The 22,469-nt window shown below is 35.6% G+C and overlaps 1 protein-coding gene across 2 annotated transcripts in view; it reads right to left on the bottom strand.

Annotated features, from left to right (window-relative positions):
• The window catches only part of LOC150104578 (ATP-dependent RNA helicase DDX55), a 370,346-nt gene that overhangs the window by 223,097 nt on the left and 124,780 nt on the right, over nt 1-22,469 (bottom strand). For both annotated transcript variants that reach the window (XM_090395791.1, XM_090395793.1), the window contains exon 6: nt 19,736-19,791. In XM_090395791.1, the coding sequence (XP_090251917.1) occupies nt 19,736-19,791 (56 nt within the window). The remainder of the gene's footprint in view (nt 1-19,735; nt 19,792-22,469) is intronic.

Here is a 22,469-nt window from a genome sequence, read left to right as displayed (position 1 = left end):
AAATAACTTTGTAAAATATTTTAAATCAGTAACTAAATTATTTCATTCTGGTGAGTGATTTCTTAAAATAGTTAACCATAAAAAAATGTATAGATAGAAAATTTTTAAAATCTGTAACATTTAGCCTTCTTTGCATGGAGGGTGGTTGAACCATGGAATGCATTGTCTGATGGAGTGGTGAGAGCAAGAACGATCAATGCATTTAAGGAGTGGTATGATACTTTGTTTTTCCTAGGAGGGACCTTCCTCGATGAGTCTTGATAGACTTGTGTTTCTTAGAAAGGACCTACTGCGATGAGTCTTTTGACTCCATGGAGGCCTGAATAATAATAATAATATATTTTTAAGATGTATATAGGCGCACTAATCGAATTTGGGAATCGAAAAAAATGACATACTAATCGGGGACGCAATTAATCGAGGGGTTACCATATTTACATAGTCCAGAAACCCTGCTCTAAAGCAGTGGTCTCCAAAGTGCGGTACGCATACCCCAAGGGGTACGCAAGTCAATACGTGGAGGTACGTCAAAAAAAGTTTTATATTGATAGGAAAAAAATTAATTAAAGATAAAGAATATTACTTTCTTTCATCAATTAAACATATATCTAATATAGACAAAGACGTTATAAAGATCTTGTAAACTTAAATTTGCAAGTAGCGCACATTGGGCAACTTTGCACACATAATCAACCGTGGCAAAGCTGTCATGTTTTTTAAAACTAGGGAGTAAATCTTGACATTAGATACAACACAACTTTGAAAAAAGAATTTCAACAGAAATCTCTTCACAACTGATGGATGGGACTGAAGTCCGAGTATAGCAATTTAGTAAACACAGCAAATGATGCACTCCTACCTTCTGGTTCTACTTATTTATGTGAGGTATCATTTTCTGTAATGACAGGTATTAAAACCAAATATCGAAATAAATTAAACTTGAAACCAGACCTTCGTATTGCAGTATCAGAAGCCATCAAACGAGAATTTCAAGAAATTATGAAAGAAATGCAAGGCCATTGTTCACATTAAATATTGTAATAAATATGTTTGTAAGCTGTTAATAATAAAAATAATGTGCAAAAATATCTAGCTTTTTTAATTATTATATGATGATACAAGGCATATTTCCTCTTTATAATACTTATTATAATAGATTTTTGCTCAATCAATTGGGGGGGTATGCACTATTTATTTTTTCTGTCTTGGGGGTACACGATCAAAAAAGTTTGGAGACCACTGCTCTAGAGAACCAAAATGTGAAACTTTTTCAAGCCATTTCAGGCTTCAAGAAGTGAGCAATGGTTTCATGCAGGCTATAAAATTAATCTCCCATCTTAAGGCAAACATCCATGCATATTTTGGAATTCAAACCACAAGGTTGGAGGTCAGATTTTTTTTATGCATTTTTAAATTATATACACTTGGGTCTCTTTTTATACGTATCTTTATTATGCAGTTTTGAAGAGTTATGTGGTGCATAACTTCAAAAGTTATGTACTGTTGTGCATAATCATAACCAAATTTAATGTCATTAGCTATAAATATTTGCATAAAATAAATATTTATTTTATGCAAAAATATTTATTCACTTATTTATATGCAAATACATATATATATTTGATTTATTCTTTTGTCAGTATCTTCTATAGTGAAGCCAGAAGACTGATGCCACATGCACTCTCCAGAGTTTAAACACTCGGGTCTCTTTTTATGCGGTGCATAACTTCAAAAGTTATGTACCGTTGTGCATAATGAACAGTGTGTTGCAGCACATTTTGGGTGTAACGTGATTAACGTGTAAGCAGTGAGTGTCCGTGAAGTTTAATTTTGCATGTGAGTAAGTTTGTTTTTGTCTTTTCATCGTAAGTCTAAATTGTGCTAATTTTTATTTTAAAGATTTAATTTGGCCCAATGGAGAAAAAAAGCACCAAAGAAAAGCAATTTCTCTGGAAATGAAAATTGCAATTTTAGATTGCTTAGCAAAAAGAGAGGGATCTACGGCAATTGGTAAACATTTTAATTTAGGCCATTCTACTATAAGAGCAATTAAAAAGAATGAAGTCACATTAAGAAAATCTGTCATTTCTGGCACAAAACTAAATGCCAAATTATCATCATACTCAAGAGATGCTTTATTAGAAAAAAACGTAACGTAACTTGGATTGAAGAATTAACTCTAATAAGAATTCCTAAAAGTGATTATTTAATTAAATAAAAAGATCTCCGTTTTATGAACAGATGAAGCAATTAGGGCATCTACTTCCACTTCCCAGGCTGATAAAGAATTTTCGGCTAGCAAAGGATGGCTAACCAGGTTTTTAAAAAAGAATAGATTTCATAATGTGAAGATTACAGGCGATGTCGCAGCAGCAGATGCAGCAGCCGCCAAAAATTTTCAAGAGAAGTTGACAGTCAAAATTATTGAAGATGGTGGATATTCTCCCAATCAAGTGTTTAATGCTGACGAAACAGGATTGTTTTGGATGAAAATGCCTAGTCGAACTTACATCGCAAAGTCTGAGAAAAAAGGAAGTGGGTTTAAAGTAAGCAAATATCAAGTAACGTTGTTACTTTGTAGCAATGCATCGGGGGATCGAATGTTGAAACCCCTCCTAGTAAATCAATCTCTAAGACCACGCTCTAAAAGGTAAAGATCTAAAACAGCTGCTGGTACATTGGATGGCTAATACAAAGGCCTGGATAACAACTGCTGTATTTACTGAATGGGTCAATAATTGCTTTGTACCAGAAGTGGAAACATATATGAAGCAAAAAGCTCTCGATTTAAAAGTTTTATTAATTATTGATAATGCTCCATGTCATCCACATTTAGAACATCCAAATGTGCAGCTAGTGTTTTTTCCACCCAGCACAACAAGCATTATTCAGTCATTAGATCAAGGCATAATTGCTACTTTTAAAAAATATTACATTAAACACACTTTTCAATTTATATTGGACAAAATAGAAAATGAATCATCAACAGTAACTGATGTTTGGAAAAAAATTTCTATTTTGGACTGCTTAAATCATGTTGCATCTACTATCACTGAAATAAGACCACAAACTTCATATGCCTGCTGGAAACAGCTTGGCCTGGATGTGTTGCAAACAGTGCAACCATCCAAACATCTACATTATCAGCTGAAATCATTACTTTGGCACCTGAAATTGGTGGAGAAGATTTTGATACATTTAGCCAGAATGATAGAGATGAATTACTTGTGGATAATGCCTTAAGTGACAATGATATTATTGGATTTCGATTAACTTTAGATATCATTGAAGATCTAGAAAACGATAGTGAAGCAGAAGAAAAACCTGTCCCCCCTCACTGCAAATATAATTCGAGGTCTTGAACTGTGAAATAAATTGGAAAATCATTTTCTTGTTCATGACACAAATTCTGAACGAGCCTTTAAATTCCAACGTGAGCTGAAGAACTGTATGTCTGGATATCGCGATCTGTATAAAAAAATTAGTAAAATCATCATCGCAAAGTTTAATCACTTATTACTTTGTCAGAAGAAAAAAATCAGCACAAAACGAGGTGAACCTAATTCTGTTTGTGAAGAACCACTGCCTTTACCATATAGATCTGATGCGCTGACTATATCTTCTGGTGATGAAAGTGATTTCACACCAGTTCACAAATGTTGCAGAATATTTTCTAATAGCGACGATAATTATGATGAAAAATGTAAAAAAAAAAAAAATGTTACTTTTCAATAAAATTAAATTAATAAAGTTTTTTTATGCGATTTTAGGTTTATTTTAATTCATTGCTTTGTTTTTATGCAGTTTTAGAAAATTATGAGACATATCCCTAAATTTTCAACTTAAGTCAGGTCTTTTTTGTGCAATTTTATATATGCTGTTTTCTGTGGAACATATCTACTGCATAAAAAGAGAACCGATTGTAATTAGTTTAATCCATTATCCAAGTGTAAGCAAACAAAGTTTGCACCTAAAGTATCTTTGGGACCACTGAAGAGACCTCAATAAAGGTCGAAACCGGTCTGGGTAGTGACCCTTCCCATAATGCATAGCATTATACATGTCTACAAGGAGGTGTACTTTGCATTAGGGCATGGTTCCGCAAACTTTTCTGATGACAGAACACTTCACAAATCCTGAAATTTTCACAGAACACCTTGGTTATTTTGTAATGTATTAATTAATAATTGATTGTTAATTTAGATGATTTTTATTATTAATTAATAATTGATCATTAATTAAACATAAACATCATTAAATTAATTTGTGCCGATTTTCATTAACATATCCCATTCTGATCACCAAAATTTTATATTATTATTGTAAGTACTTATGAGTGAATGCGACTTTTTCTCCTGTGTGCTTTTCCCCTCCTTTTGTACATCTTGGAGATCGCTTTGTAGGCTGGTGGAGGCTGACTCACTATCTGTTGCATCATAAATACCTTCGATAATCTGTTGCATCACAAATACCTTAAAATTGAAATCTGCAGGCCTATTATTTTTAAAAAAGCACTGCATTACAGTTTCCAAACGTTCACCCTACAATACGAACTTAAGTGAAGAACGTATTCAGTATTACTAGATTTGAGAACCGGATATAGATACCTTGATCTTCAATTTCAATGGAAAAATTTTCTTTATACTTCCTTGCTGATTGGTCACTAACATTTGCAACACAGATGTTATTTCGTTCAGTTTTGAGAACAGAGGATATATACGCCACCCATTGTTGTAATGGGCTTGCAGGCAATTTTTATGATCAGTCATAAACAGCAGTATTCTCTTTCCTGATTGTTGAAAGATATTGGTGTGAAAATTAACGATTATTCATGAATATTTCATGTTTAAAAACATGCCGCTTGGTCACTGACATTTTCTACACAGATGTCATTTCCTTCAGTTTTGAGAACAGAGGATATTCCACCCATTGTTATAATCAGCTTGCAGGTAATTTTTATGTCCGGTCATAAACAGCGGTATTCCCTTTCCAAATGTTGAAAGGTTTCGATGTATGAAAATTAACGATACACAGATGTTATTAGGCATTCTGGGTCTGAGCTTTTCAACATATTCACGAATATTATTCTCATCAGAATATTTCCACTATAAAATTAACTATAAAATTCATGAAAAATGCTTAGAAAACTAAAATGACAAATTCCAGGATCTTCTTGCGGAACACTTATTCACCTTCCATGGAACACAGTTTGGGAAACCCTGCATTAAAGGATACTAAGGCAAGTGATGTGAAGCTTTGTCCACCTTTGCCACAAGCTACCCCTAGTCCTGAAAATACTTCAGACACAAACTTTGTTTGCTTACACTTGGATAAAGGATTAAACTAAATATATAATTTACAGTCTAACCAAGTGGGGAAAAACTTTCAACATTGTTCTCTAATCCAGAGTAATTTAATAATGTGAAACACCATTTGGCAACTTGTATAAGTAAATATGATTTCGTTGCTTCAGCCTTGGTATCACTTCTGGGTCTGGCTCCCACTGAAGAGACCTCAATAAAGGTCGAAACTGATCTGGGTAGTGGCCCTTCCCATAATGCATAGCATTATATATGTCCACAGGGAGATGTGTTTTGCATTAGGGGATATTAAGGCAAGTGATATGAAGCTTTGTCCACCTCTGCCACGAGTTGCCCCCCAGTCCTGAAGATACATCAGGCACAAACTTTGTTCGCTTACACTTGGATAAGGGATTAAATTAAATATATAATTTATTGTCTAACCATAGGCACAATGCTTATGGTTAACATAGGCACAATGCTATTTTAAAGAAAATTCACCATAGCAAATTATTATTATTATTATGTGACACCTCCAGGGAGTCCAAAGACTCATCGAGGGGGAATGTGTCAACAGCATCGAACGATCGATCTCCTTCCAACTACTAACTGCACTCTAACTTGCTTAAGTTTTTGTGTGAGCCATTAGTAGCAGAGGCTCTACCAGCTGACCAACCTTTATCCACATACTAATGCCTGTGATTTTTGAGTCTGATATAGCACCAGTGTCCTGCAGATTTAATTCCGCAGATTTCTGAAGCTTCTGATCTGTGAACATTTTTTGTTTGTGTTTACATATGTATATATATTACATTTTCCATTCTTTTTAATAATTAAAATTAATGTTAAATTTAGATATTAAGTTAAGCAGATAATACAGCTCAAAGTAAAAATTTGAAAAGTGAAATATACACAGACAAATATCAAGTATGATAATTTTGTAGAAGTTATTCCAGCGTAACTTTATATCAATACATAATGCCTCATGCATACCAAATTAGAGTATTTATTTATTTATTTTAGCACACACAAAAAAAAGTTATTCATATATTATGTTCATACTATCATCATTGGAATACAAAAATTGAAGAACACCCACTGTCGACAAAGAAGAGCATTCAAAATTAAAGAACAGGAAGCTCTTCAAATCCCTATCCCCCATCACTCCTAGATCTTTCATCTACTCCACCTCCTCTAAAATGTTCCCACCAATCCTATACTCTGTAATCCCACTTTGCTTTCCAAATTTTAAAATTACACTTTGCAACATTCAACTGATATCCCCACACATGTGCTCCTACCACTCTCTTCAGTCTAACCACTCCTGTTTCCCTGATTCTGATTGCCATTCATAAATGCCTCATCCTCATGTTTATGCATTCCATCACCTGGTCCTGCTGCAAACCACATCATTAACCTCATATCTATCTTCCTGTTTAGCTGTGCTATCCTGCTTCACAGGATAGCACAGCTAAACAGGAAGATAGAAACAATATAGCTAACAATCAAAGATATCCTTTGATTGTTAGCTATATTAACTTCTTGATTCTCTGGCTTCTCTGCAAATAATAGCCTTGCTAAATGCACAATAACCAAACCCATTCAAAAACCAATTATTTTACCCAAATGTAGTCACCAGGATTTGTTGGGAAAAAAGAAATTAAGTGAATGCAAAGGCAGATAACAGAGACAACATGGTGATCATGACAGTAAAATTCTGGTCATGAGGACACACATGGTATGTAATCCATAGACTTAGGAAGATAAAAGACAAACAGGTGATATCATTGAAGGCATTTATGCTGCTAAGAGGTATTTACAAAATTTTTAAGATGATCCGAACTTTTCACATGGTAGAAAATGAGATAAGGACAAGGAACCAAGAGAATGAAAAGGAATGTTTATGCATGGAGAGAGACTGTAGATATGATAGCATGCATTGCTGAGAGGATGATAATAGTGAATGAGTTTAAGAAGTGGTATGACAGACTGTGTGTCTGAGGTATACTTTCCACCATTCTTATGATTCCACGGAAGTCCTAAATAACAGTAATAATAATGACCAACATTAAATTCTCAACTGTCCACATTTCCATTTTTGAAATAACTATCATCATATCTTTCAAATTCGCATTATCCAAAGAACCCTATTAAGTGATGGTACGTAATAAAAATTTAACAAGCGTGTAAAAAGGTAATGCATTTTAGATATGTAATTTTGTTCTGCCTATCACTTTTCCATTACTAACAGTGCAACCAAAACTGAAATGATTCATGACATTTTAATAAAAATATTAAGAAATTTCATTAAATTTAACCTAAGAATTATTATTACTCAAAATCATTTTGCCAATAAAAATGATGAAATCGAAACCAAAAGAGAGCCACATGGAAACTTCTCATGCATATGTAGTATGTATGGGAGGGCTATTTATTTATTTATTTTTTACTTATGGCCATACACTCCGAGTAGTTTAATGCTTAATTTCAAAACAAAAGGAAAAAACTGAAACTAAACACCTACGAGGGTGGTCTGAAAATTTCTTGGCCTAACAATGAAAAAACAAATTTATAATTTCAAAATTATTTTTATTTTTCAACATAATCTCCCTTAACCATGCTACCAGCCAAGACGTCTATAGACGTCAAGGTTATCATAGATGCGTACTGCATATTAAAACTGTAATACCATTGATATTACATTGAAATATATGATGGATACGAAGCGTATGAGGACATATATTTCATCCATAATGGCCGGTAAGGTGGTTAAGACTAATACATTTATTCCAGCAAAGCTCCAGTGCCATTATCCTATCCCTGTAGTGGTTCTCAATAAGATGTGCAGAATATCCCCTCTACAGTTGCAATCACCTCTTGATTCGATGAAAAACGCTGACCAGCGAGGAAGAGTTTTAGTTTTGGGAAGAGATTTTCTGATATTTCAGCAATGTCACATTGCCATCTTCTAAAGGAACTTACAAAAAAGTTACGTGCACGTAGGCACTACAACACAGAAACTGGGAATTAAGAGATGAAGCTATTGTTCTCCTAACAGTCCTGATGGTGCCCTCTAGCGGGCTAAGTATGTGTTCTTGGCCGTTGGGCTGAAGGTCTGCTGATGTAGGCCTCCCAAATTTGGGGCAGTCGCATACAACCAAATTTGTTGAGGTTTGGAGAATTTCTTAGGGCTGAGGCTGATTCCATAAAGAGGCTTTCAAATTTGTATTTGCTACAGTTTATCACTGTAGCTTTCTTCCACCGTATTCTATGGCGCGTATCCAGAGCATGGTCCACAAGCCCAGAATGACTGTATTTGTGAAAATGAAATGCTGCCGGGATAATAAAGTAATCCCGAACTGTGTAAAATTTAAGCACCGGTTTGTGTCACAAAAAGCTCTCCGAACCGCGCTAGCTACGCGTTGCTATGCAAACAAATCATCGCCACGCGGTCGCTCTTAGTGGACATTAACGAAGCTATTCGTGCCGTCGAAGATGAGCTTTCGCGCACTTTGAACCACGAACTTTGGTCCATTTTACATGACGTCTCATGTACCGCTGCGAAAAAGAATTTAAAAAAATATGAGGCCAACAGATGAAAAAGTTTGAAAAATGAAAAAAGAACTGTACCGTCTTTCCAAAACCTGCTACCAACACGGTAATCAACCTTTCTTCAGTCACCCTGAAGCCTGAAGCACTCAACACGCTGTCACGTGGACACAACTTCGCCATTGCTCCCAATAAAATACCTAGTGAGGATATTATGATCCAGTTCGAGCGCGGAATCCGCCACCTTCCACATCAAGTCGCCAACAGTGTAAGACTGGATGTAGCCTGTGTCCTTTCCAAAGCAAGACCACCAAAAACCAACATATCAAACAAGGAATATAAAGCTCTACAGGAAATGAAGAATAATAAAGAATTAGTTATCACCAAAGCGAATAAGGGAAATGCAACTGTAGTACTTAACCAAAAGGACTACACAGGTAAGCTGAATGCTCTTCTATTAGATCGGGCCACTTACCTCCCTATCAATTACAATCCTGCCAACTCTCAAATTAGAAAACTTCACAGGCTCCTTAAGAGAGTCACTTCTTGGCCTGTAGAAGTTACCAACAGATTAAAGCCGTTTAACTCTGTACCCCCCCGTATTTACGGACTCCCAAAAATACACAAAGAAAATGTGCCATTACGTCCCATAGTGGATGGCATTGATTCCCCCACATACAAATTAGCTAAACATTTGGCCAAAGAGCTCACACACTATACTGGCAACACACCATCACACATAAAAAACTCAGCCCATTTCAAAGCCAGCATAGAAAAACCTTACACTCCAACATACTGACATAATGGTCAGCCTCGATGTGTCCTCTTTATTTACAAATGTCCCACTCAAGGAAACTTTAGAGCTAATCCAAGCTAAATTTTCTCCCAATATCTCAGCCTTATTTCAGTTCACAATGAACTCAGGCTATTTCGTTTGGCAGGGAAAATTCTACAAACAAATAGAGGGGACAGCCATGGGTTCACCACTCTCCCCACCCTTGGGCAATTTCTTTATGGAGACCTTTGAAGAAAAAGCCTTAGCCTCTGCCCCACAAAAACCAACCATATGGCTTCGCTACGTTGATGATGTGTTCGCTATTTGGCCACATGGCTCTGAAACACTTCTCTCCTTCTTAACACACTTAAACCAACAACACCCCAGAATCAAATTCACTCTGGAAAAAGAGGAAAACAACAGCCTCCCTTTCCTATACACACTAGTCACCCGCCAGACTAATGGATCCTTGGTTTTCTCAGTTTACAGAAAACCCACCCATACAGGCAGATACATTCACCAACAATCCCCCCCCCCCCCTCACAACAATATGGAGTAGTGAAAACACTATACAACAGGGCTAAACTAATTTGTTCAAACGACTTGGCCCTAAACACTGAACTAAATCACATCCTCAACACTTTCTCAGCCAAATCCAAAAAATATTAGAACCTACAAACCACAGATCCCCCCCCCCCCCCACAACAAGGATTACTCTAAATCCATCACCATTCCCTACATCCGAGGCACCTCGGAAAAGATTACCAAAATCTTAAAAAAAAATGACCTGACCTCCTGTTACAAACCTTACAGAAAATTGGCATCCCTTATCCGCTCCACTAAAGACCAACCACTTCCCCTAGACCTACCTGGTGTTTACCAGGTCCCTTGCAGTTGTAAACTGTCTTACTTTGGCCAAACAGGCAGGACAGCGAATATCAGAATTTCGGAACACAAGGACTACATCCGTTTTCACAAATACAGTCATTCTGGGCTTGCGGACCATGCTCTGGATACACGCCACAGAATACGGTGGAAGAAAGCTACAGTGATACACCGTAGCAAATACAAATTTGAAACTCTTTATGGAATCAGCCTCAGCCCTGAGAAATTCTCCAAACCTCAACAAATTTGGTTGTATGCGACTGCCCCCAAATTTGGGAGACCTACATCTGCAGACCTTCAGCCCAACGGCCAAGAACACCTACTTAGCCCGCTAGAGGGCACCATCAGGACTGTTAGGAGAACAATAGCTTCATCTTTTCATTCCCAGTTTCTGTGTTGTAGTGCCTACGTTGCACGTAACTTTTTTTGTAAGTTCCTTTAGAAAATGGCAATGTGACATTGCCGAAATATCGGAAAATATTTATTAAAGTTTAATTTAATTTATATTCCTAACTACGTTGTTCTATTCCTTAAGTGTTTTAATAATGATTAATAGTGCAGATCCTTAATTTTCCCATTGCTAAAACACCTTTGTGGGCACGTGCATTGTCCTGATGAAAGATGTTTTTTTTCCCTTCTACAGGCTGGGTCTTTTCTCACAAGCTTTTTCGTCTAGTCTGGTTTAAAAGATCAGAATAACATTCCCCAGTTATCGTTTTACCCTTTTCAAGATAATTAATAAACAAAATGCCTTTAGCATCCCAAATAACCGATGCCATGATCATTCATACTGATGGAACTGACTTTGTCGTCTTGGGCGCTGAACAACCAGCTTTTGTCCACTGTTTTGACTGCTGTTTGGATTCTGGTGTAATGGTGTATCCAAGTCTCATCCATAGTAATAAATTGATGCACAAAATCAGTTTTATTCTTGTTAAAACGCTCCAAGCACTGTTCAGAGATTTTCATGCAAGTGCGTTTTTGATCTGTGTGAGCAAGTGTAGCACCCATCTTGCACAAAGCTTTTTCATTTGCAATTCTTCATGCAAAATATATCCTACATGTTCTTTTGAAATGCCTATAGTCTCAGCAATTTCATGCACTTTGACTTGCCAGTAAGTCAATCCAATACCATATCATGCACTTGATCAATGATTTCTGGTGTTGTTACACATTTTTTGAACGTCCTTCACATGGATCATCTACAAGGCAGGTATTGCCACTTTTAAACTCGGCAGCCCATTTCTTAATTGTCGAAAACGAAGGAAAAGAATGCCCACCATTAACTTTTGAAGTTTGAATGAATTTCTTTTCGCATTAAACCTTCTTTTACAAAGAATTTTATAACCACACGATACTCAATTTTATCCATTTCAGAGGTTATACAGACAACGCTTTTACTTCAAACAGCTGTATAAAATAAACTACTTGATAGAATGACTTGCAATTTCACCTGGATGCTTATGAGAGATGCACCAACTTAGAAAAAAAAATCTTTGCCGATAGTGTTGCCATCTAGGGTCGAGGCCGAGAACTTTTCAGACCACCCTCTTAATTAGATTTGTGTCCCAGGATAGCTCATAAACATCTTATCTAAGTTAACTCATAAACTTATTAAGAGATTCAGGTTTCAAACATCTTATAATCAAAATCAAAATCTTTAATTTACAAACAACACAAATATATACAACATCTAATCAACTACTTAGCTACATAAGTGTCAATATATTCATCATATCACAACTCCAGACAACGTGAGAAACACTTTATCTACACAGTTTCCCTTTAATTCTCATAAGTTAACAGATTCATCCTATATGGTCAAAAGTTCTGGAATTTCAGTGTCTTGCTTCCTATTTTCACTAAAGAAAATATACCTTGTCTTCATCCAAGACACTTCTATAACTTCGTTGAATAAACTACTAAAACCATATCAACTGTTAGAAATCACTTATTAGACTTAAAATAAACAAGCCTGATAAATAAACAAATTTCCTGGGCTCATTTCTATGTGTGAACTGGAGATCAATCAAGTTCCTTTTCAACTTTAACTATATAAATAATATGGATTAATAACTATTAGAAACTTCACATTTATTTCTTAATCAGTGGCGGCTCGTACATAATCACTGCGACACTGCAGCACCCCCCCAAGGAAAAAATATTAAATTTTGTTTGTGTTTATAAATAATAACAATGCTTACAACATTATATAAATGCAATACAACATGTTAAATGTTACAGCTTATGTTTTAACATTGATTGAATAGCTAATAATTGGAATTGTTCGATTAATGCTGAAATAAATCACGTTAGGCCAATTGCAGCTAGCTTCGCCGATATTCGTTTAAGCTTCTCATTGCACATTACAAGTAATTCCAACACTGCTCATTTGGGCAGTGTATCGTGTGCTTGCGCACGCTATTTCTGTGAGATACGAAACTTTTATTATTGGTGCGTGTTCGTGGTGAGGGTGAACTATTTTTTGTAAATCTTATTTTATTTTGTTAAAATAACATCAGCTAACGCCTTTTTGTTCCCATATATTTAAAGAGACGGAGTGAACACGATAAGCACTACGAACACTACAATGATATGGCAAATGGACTTCACAGACAAGCATCTGAATATCTCTATACATGTAATGGATGCTTCTATATCTAAAGAGATATAGAAGTCCACGATACATTCCTAGTATCGTGGACAGAGTTCGATTTGATGTTTAATATGTTTAATATTTTTTCAGTATGGGAAAAACATGAAATGCATTCTTTCCACAACTCTTCTTGTATAAGTTCAGCATCCCCCAAATACAGGATATTTCCTCACAGAAAGAAAATGTCTACACTTGACATGGGGAAGGGGATCATATAAGAAGACAGATAAAGCTGTCAAACAAAAAATCACTAAATTCCTGCAAAAGAACTGTTTGGATTCTGCAAGAACATTTACTAAATGGAGGTCTCTGTAGAAGCAGGAGCCCATTTGCTTTGCTCGAAGGACATATTTCAAACCGATGAGAAACCTGTCTTACAACATAGAGAATAAGGGAAATGGATCTTTCCACAGAGGAATTTCTATCACTATAGAGAGCCACACCACATTCCAAAAAGCCCAATCATAATACTGTTCTTGGGGCATTGCCATCCATCTCTGATTAGGGTCTAACAACAAACACTGCTTACTTACCACCTGGAGTTGATATTTCTCAAGATTACAGCAAATGCAAGGTGATTAAACTCACCTTGCATTTGCTGTCTTATGGGAATGGCAGGAATAGATGACCATCAACATTAGGACTGGTTGTTGAATACCTGCTTGACAACAGTAACTTTATTAAATATTTCTTCATGTCTCCTCCAGTCATTTTTCATCTGCATCTTTGCTTTTCTTCACGATTTTTTGCTACTTCTCTCAAGTCTTTTACTCTTCTGTATTCCCTTCAACATTAGGACTGGTTGTTGAATACCTGCTTGACAACAGTAACTTTATTAAATATTTCTTCATGTCTTCTCCAGTCATTTTTCATCTGCATCTTTGCTTTTCTTCATGATTTTTTGCTACTTTTCTCAAGTATTTTACTCTTCTGTATTCCCTTCATTCTTATAGAAGAAAGGAAGATAAAAAAAAAGTAAAAGACTACTGTCACTGATATCAAATGTCTTGCCACATGTTTGACATGTCATCCAAGCCTGAGACATTAAGAAAGGAATATCCTGCTGCTTTTCCTCCAGTGGTCTGGATGGTCTTGGATGATCCAGCCAAGACCAATAGACTAGAGTGGACTTGCCTGCAATGGTCAGATGTGTCACAGTAAATCTCCTTTCCCATGGGCTGATGACAGGGTCCAAGGCTTGCTGTAGTGGTAGTATATCATTTGGAATAGCCTTGGTGTTCACAGTGCAATCAATGTTTGCTAGATAGGAATTCACTTATGGCCACCATGGTGGATGAAGATATATGACATTGAATTATTTTTTTTAAGCATCATCCTCAAATTTAACAGCACCCTGACCTCTGCAAAATTCTTCAACTAGCTCTCAGCAAACTAAAAAAGAATAAGAAGGGAGGGGATGAGAAACTTAAATCTAACAATCTTTCCTCATATGTGCCTGGAGGCGAATTTCCAACTGGGAAAATGTCACCATTCTTTAAGAAGGGTTGAAAAGACACCCAAAATCTTAAATTCCATACAGGAGGTATTGTAATCAAAATACCCTGCCAGAAAACTCATGATATATAGCAACTCATCTGTTGAATGGATGAGAATACCACTCACAGTAACCTCCACAAAATTAAACTTTTCAAGAGGAGTGATGTCAGACAGGAGATATGCTCTTAATTAAAAGAACAAGGAATGATGGCCAAAAAATTTCATACAGTAGAAATGGTTGACTGCTACTGACCAGATATACCCTCTAAAGAGCATAAGCTGAATTAGTTCCCAGGAACTTTTGATACAATTTCTGCTTTTCCTTGACTGCCTCTTTAATTTCCTGAATCTACCGCAGAGTTATGATTTTTCTATCCTTACAGACAATCTCACCACATATTTCTCTGGCTGAATCAATCAATGTTTTCTCGGGGTTTGTCACAGATTCTCCAAGGTTGGTTCTTATTTATAAACTTTCATTTTTTTTTTTCTTGAATAATATATGTGTATTTGAGTCTACAGTTCACATCTGAAAGCTGCTGAACTTTGATTTGCTTTAAATCTTTCTTACACACTCTTCTTTTCAATATGAAATTCAATTTTATCCTGATGTAGTGATCACATCCTATTTCAAATCCTCTATACATTCTTGTGTTCTGAAACCAGTGGGAAAACATCACTAATACAACGGTCAATGAGACTTTTATTTGTTGCATCTTCTCCTCATGTGAATTTGTGCACATTTTTATTTTAAAACATGAAATCCTTAACAGAAATCCTGCGGGTATTTACCATTATTATTAGCTGTGCTTGGAGATCCTTCTCTACAAATTTTCCTCGACATTTTTATGTTTAGTAATTATTTCCTAGTTTGCTGTTTAAATGGCCAACAAATTTTCCTTCTTCATTATGCGAGCTGCCTTCTCTGATGCAGCCAAAAATTTCTCCACATCTTTCTTAGTAGAACATTCTGTGGGACCACAGGCACAAATAAGTCTTATTGTCTCCAATTCCCCATTCTGATATTTGTCTACATTTAATATTTCCTGCCATTCAAAAAGATTAACCTCATATTTAGTATGGAATACTATAGCTACTCCTTCCTTTCCCTTATTCTGATTGCCTGTCCTGTATTTGTAGATTAGAAAAATATCACCTCTTTTATGTCTTCTTTGTTTCAGTAACACCAATCATGTCAATCTTGTACTTATCCAATTCTTCTACCAGTTCCATTTCCTTTCCATTGATGCTTCTTATGGTGATGGCACAATCTTGAACTCTACTGATATCGATTTGGGATTTGTTCTAGTGGTTGAATTTTTACTGCTCACCCTGCTTGCCTGAGAAAAGGCAACGAATACCTTGTTTAACCTGGAAACACCACAGTTAGCATGAAATTCTGTCATTTTGTGCCATCATTTTGCAGGTTTAAGCCAATAAGAATACAATCTGCTTAGCTAAATCCCAAACTGCCAGCCCATCCTCATTCATTCAGCATCCAGGTAGATAACCAACAAGGTGCACCACGAGATGGTTAGGATTGGATTAAAAGCCCTGGTCAGCTCTCCACATTCTTTAAAGGCTACATGGAGGTCTCCTTCCAGTTATCCAGCTCTTACCATTAAGCACTCCCAGTTGTGTTCAGTCTGTTGTCTACTTCCATATTTAATTTTCCATCCTGCATTTTTCATTCCATTCAAAATTGTGCATAAATAGCTAGAAATATTTAACTTTGTCTCGTATTCTCCAATCAAGATGCAGCTGTTGTTTTAAACGTTCTTGCTAAATTTGGTTTATGTAAGTGTTATTAATATTAAATGCAGACATATGCTGCATTTAATATTAATAACACTTACATAAAGTGAAGATCTGAGGTTAAACATCTTCAATTCTGAAATAGGGTTTAATGCTACTTTTCTTCATGTGATCCACAGATGATGAATAATAGTCTGCAAATAATTTTATGTCTTCCTCTGTATCTCCTTCAAATTTAACTGCTGAATCGCAACTGAAATAACGGACTAGATACTGTTCTGTGTAATGTTCTATTTGCACTCTATAACTGTAGTGTTTTCAACAGTTTTTCTCTCAGCAGCTTGTGATGTCTAGAACACCTAAATACAAATCCTTGTTGCATTTTCCTGATTTCTAAATGATTTATCTAAAAGTGAAATTCTGATACTGATAATCCCTATTTGGCTTGAACCCAATTTGTTTTTCAAGTTTCTCTTCCTAGTTTTTATTTGCCTCCATTCAGGTTGGCTTACATAAATCTTACTTGGAATACTCAGTTAGAAAATTACTCTAATTCTCACTGTAGTTTTATTTTCCTTTTTTATAGATGAGAGCTCTACTCCTGTCATCTGGAATTCAACCTTCAGTTCATGCCTTGTGAATTATGTAGTACAATCATTGTAAAACTTCTTTCAATACAAGATACTGTTCTGATGTCACGCTATCAGGTCTCAAAATGACAGACTCCCAGATCGTTGATAAATTAATGCAAACATACTTTGTTGAGGTTGAAAACAACCACATTTTGAAAACAGTCTCTCAGACATACAATGATTTCTATCATATGTAATATAGATGTATTATTATTATAATGTAATAATGCATTGTAATATAGATGTATTCCTCCATCTAATCCTATATGAAGGATCTGCCAATCCCAACTTTCCCTACAGATGATTGTGATATAATTTTTGTGGTCTTCAAGGTGGATGTTAATTGACCTACCAGTCTGCCCAAAGTAGGCTAAACAGTAGGCACAAGAAACTTAATATACTGCAGGATGTTCAAGAGGATGGTGCTGATTTTTAGGAGTAATAAGACAGATAGCTGAATGAAAGATATGGAAGTGGCACCAGATAACTTAAATCCAAATTCGACAAAAAAGATAATCATGATCATCAAATTCCTGACATGTACACCTTCAAGGGGTGTACAGAATATTATGATAGTACTACATGAAGAAATTAAATCATTACTGTCTTCCTATCAACAATTTTCCTCCAAATCAATCTGTTAAGAGCCCAACATTATCAGATCTTATATTTCTGTCTTCTAAGGCTTTTTAATATATCAATCCACTTATATCTTGGCCCTCCTCTGGGTCTTCTTCCTGCCAACCTGGCAGAGAACACTTGTTTTGCTAACTTTCCTCTCCAATTCTGTTTAAGTGACCATACCACCTGAGATTAGCTCCATTCCTGGATGCTAACAATGTTAAGTTCTTTCTTAATATCCTCATTTTTAATATGATATTGTCATTCATGCCATCTGTTTACGCCCCAATCTTTCTCAGGACTCTCACATCTGTGCTCTTTAGTCTTTGGTCAAGTGTTTTATTTCTAACCCAGCTCTCAGATCCATAAGTTAAAATTGGTTTGAACACTGTCCTGTATACAGCTACTTCAGTGTTTTGACTAATTTCTCTCTTATTCCATATAAATTTATTCAGTTAACTTCCTACTATACCAGCTTGTTGATACTGTTCTCTATTTCCATATTTAATTTACCATCTTCACTAAAAATTGTGCTTAAGTAGCTGAAATGATTTAGTTGTTCTATAGGTTTTCCATTCACAATGCAGTTGATATTTTCAATGTTTCTGCCTATTTTCATTGTACAAATAAAATGATGGTACAACATGACAGAAATTGGAATGTAAATTGTGTAGTACTACACCCTCTGTCCAAAAAGAAGCCGAACTTTTCGAATATAGAAGAAACTAGTGGCGCAACCTGTTGTATTTTTTTGTTGTCAAAAGCAGAAACCTTCATTAGTGTTGTGTCAATCGTTTATGACATTTGTTTCATTACAAGCCTAGTTATAGTGCCAAGAGCAACAGTGTGTTTTGACGAACAGTCAGAAAATGAGTTTCAAACAGAGAGCTGCGATTGACTTTTGTGTTAAACTTGGTAAAAGAGTTACCAAAACGCATCAAATGCTTCAAAAAGCATATGGTGATGAATGCTTATCCCGTACTCAAGTTTACAAGTGGTTTAAGCAATTTCAAAGTGGTTGTGATATACTTGAGGATGACGAAAAGCCAGCCATCCAAAACCTGGATTGAGCGAAGTCAACATCCAAAAAGTGCATGATTTCATTAAAGAAAACCCGAAATCTTACGCGAGATTGATTGAAGATGAACTGGGGATTCCAAAATCAATTGTGCACAACATTTTGACCGAGAGTTTGGGCCTTCGTAAATTGAATTCGCAATTTGTTCCCCACAAGTAGACAGGCGACCAAAAAATGTATCGAATTGAACACTGCAAGGACCTCATTAAAACCACTCATAAGGACTCAAACTTCCTTTAAATGATCGTTACTAATGACGAAACATGGTGTTTTGAGTATGAGCTCGAAACAAAGCACCAGAGTGTGCTGAGTGGAGACCACCAGAAGAGAGGGGCATCCGAAAAAAAGTTGCTTGGAGAAATCAAAAGTAATGCAATGCTGATTTGTTTCTATGATTCCAAGGGCATTATCCAAAAAGTATTTGTTCTGCCTGGCCAAACACTCAATGGTGAGTTTTATCTCGAAGCTTTGAAGCAACTGATAGCGAAAATTTGTCACGTACAGCATGAAATCGTGATGCAGGCAACTGGTCACTTTTGCAAGATAATGCACCATCTCATCATTTGAACATTGCGAGACAGTTTTTGAGCAAAAACCCAGTTTGTGTGTTGGATCATTCACCTGATTTAGCACCCCTGTGACTTCTTTCTCTTCCCACGACTTCATTTGCTGATGAAAGTAACCACAACTCTCAAAAGTATCTCAAAAACCGATATAAAAAACTCATTTAACGAATTAACTGACCCTGCCAAATGCTGTATCGAAGCTGAGGGGGAGTATATTGATTGAAATAAATGATTTGAATAATTATAATTGGTCTGTGTTTTATTTTCTATCAAAAATTCGGTTTCTTTTTGGACAGAGGGTGTACAATAGTACTATGCAATTTCCCAAATCTTGTACTCACAACATAATCAGGAATTGGATGAAATTTTGAAATAGGATTTCTTAAAAAATTCTTGCAGAAATGATAATTAAAACCCTTACCTTACTTCAAACCCAAGATCAAGAAGGCGATCAGCTTCATCTAACACAAGAATTTCCTAAAAAAACAAATCTACAATCATAAAACTATTTTCATTACTTTAAAAGTGAATAAAATTTCCTAACTTATTAATATTAATTACTTATTTCTACCTCAATTAATAATAATTGAGGTAGAAACATGTAACTTACACATTATTCTACATATTCTCCATGAAGTGTTATACACTTATTACAATAATGCTGCATCATTTGCAATCCTCTGAGAAAAAAGTCTTTCTGATGTTGCACAAATCAGTCCTCAGTTGCAGATATGACTTCATCGTCTGTGGTAAATTCCTTTCAAGCGTTTCCTTAAATCTGGGAAAAGGTAATAGGTCTGGCAAATAGAGTGGATGAGGCAGACAGTGAAAGACCAAGATATGTATCGTCTATTGGGTTTCACGAGCAATGTGAGCAAGTGCGTTGTTCTGCAAAAGCAACATGCCTCTGCTCAGTTTTCCGCAGCGTTTTTCCTTCAGTACCTCCTTCAATTCCTTCAGAGCTGTTGAATAAACTGTTGCTTTAACAGTTTTACCTTTTTTTGTAGTACTTGGCAAGGATTACACCATCCATATCCCAAAAGACAATGGCAAGAAACTTTCCTGCTGATTTTTGTTTTCAGAACTTCTTTGGCCATGGAGAACCTCTGGTGTCTCCACTCTGTTGACTGTTGTTTGGTCTCTGGGTTATAGTGATGAAACCATTTCAACAACAGTCACAATATGAGCCAAAATATTTGCATCTCTCACTGAAATGGGGGACCCATTTCAGTGAGAGATGTTGGTGGATAATGACTCCAACTGATTCCCAGGATATCCCCTGTTTGTAATGTTTTACCTGGTATTAATCTATCATCAGGATTCATAGCAAGCACTGCATCAATGTTTTCAGGTGTGATTGCTGTGGAAGGTCTTCCTGACCTGGGGAGCAGATGTTGTCCCAGGATGCCCAGTTTTAAACTTGGCCACCCATCAGGCAACTGTTGGATATGCTGGGGCACAGTCCCCTAAAGTCTCACACAAAGTTTGATAAATCTATCTCAGTTGTGGACTTTTTTGTGCCACAAAAAACTTGATGACAGCCCTGCACTTCTGTGTCTTCTAATTTCTTCAAAACCTCTGACATGTCTTCTGATATATCCTAAAAGAAAAACAACAAATTATTACAATTTGATGAAACATGAGGATTAAAGAGTTTTAAGATGTTCTTTTTTGTGGTTATATTAGTTGCTTTAATATTTTTATTCTAGGCATTTATCAGAATGTTTCAGCCCCCCCCCCTCTCATAAATGAGAACAAGGAACAAAAATTTAAAGCCCTAGGATCAAATGAATTTTTCTATATTACAAAACTGCAGCATTAAAAAAATAAAAATAAAATAAAATAAAATAAAAAATCAGTGCTAGTGAGTGACTTTTCACCTCATTTTAGCTGCTAGAGAATATATTTATCATTTAATAAATCAAAATTTAATAAATTTTGATTTATTAATTTTGCAGTTTATTAATTAATAAACTGCAATCAGATACATTATATTTGTTTTAAATTTCTGGTGACTGCAAGGTTAAATTTTCCACTTTTATAAAAAGAATAATAATGTTATTTAAACATTTAATATAATTAAGTTTTAAAACTTAAATACACCACCACCATCATCATCAAATTGCTTATATGTACACTCAGGAGGTGTACAGGATAATTATTATAGTACTACATGAAAAATTTACACCATTATTCTGTCATGTTATACCATCATTTTACATTGTGGTTTATGCCAATAAGAATACAATTGGGTTGGCTAAATCCCAAATTGCCAGCCAATCCTTGTTTGTTCAGTATCTGGGTAGATACCTAACAGGGTGAACCACAAGATGAGGAATGGACCTAGGTCAAAAGCTCCAGTCAGTTCTCCACATTCCTTAAAAGCTACGGGAAGTCCCCTCCCAGTTATATAGCTTTGACTCTTAAGCTTCCTCCTCCCTCCCATCTGCACTTTGTAAATAAAAAAACATTTTGTGTACAACTTTTCAGTCTTATATTTAATGTGTGCAGTAGCCTGTATTCACATTAGCAAGTCACAAGCCACAACCTCTTAATTTGAGAAGCCTAAAATTGGTGACATCTTTGTTAAATACATCAGATAAATTCAGAATTTATTTTAAAAAAGAGTAGGCACATGCATGTATGTGTGCACATGTTATATGCTAAGTTATTTATTTCTATAGCTTCATTGTCTGTAGTCTAATTACACAAAAAGTAAAGTCCTGTTTAGCAATGTTCAATGTTCGAGACTCAAATTTGTTTTATTTCTCGAAATCTTCCATTCAAGCTGGAAGAGATGGAGGGTATTTGTTAATAACTGTGGTTCTTTACTCTGGATATTTTTCTTTATTCTGTTCTATTGCCAAATTTATACTACCATATCACTCGAATATAACTCGCCCTCGCATATATCTCACACCCCTGATTTTACTCTGTGAAAAAAGAAATGAAAAAGTTTCATATATACCTTGCACATGAAAAAAAGTTTAAAACTAAGAAATAGATAGTGAATATTGTTAGGGCAGGTTGAGATATTTTGGAATTCGGTTGAATTGAATCAGCATTTCAGCTCAACAATCATTGTTTGCCTTTGTCGTTGAGTTGCATGATCTTTTGTTAATACTGCACCAATTATGCATGTGTTCATAGCTGCA

This window comes from Typopeltis vanoorti, chromosome 7 (genome assembly GCF_054136105.1).
Source record: "Typopeltis vanoorti isolate ZY-2024b chromosome 7, IOZ_Tvanoo_1.0, whole genome shotgun sequence".
Taxonomy (NCBI): Eukaryota; Metazoa; Arthropoda; class Arachnida; order Uropygi; family Thelyphonidae; genus Typopeltis; species Typopeltis vanoorti.
This window is presented reverse-complemented; position numbering and strand designations above follow the sequence as displayed.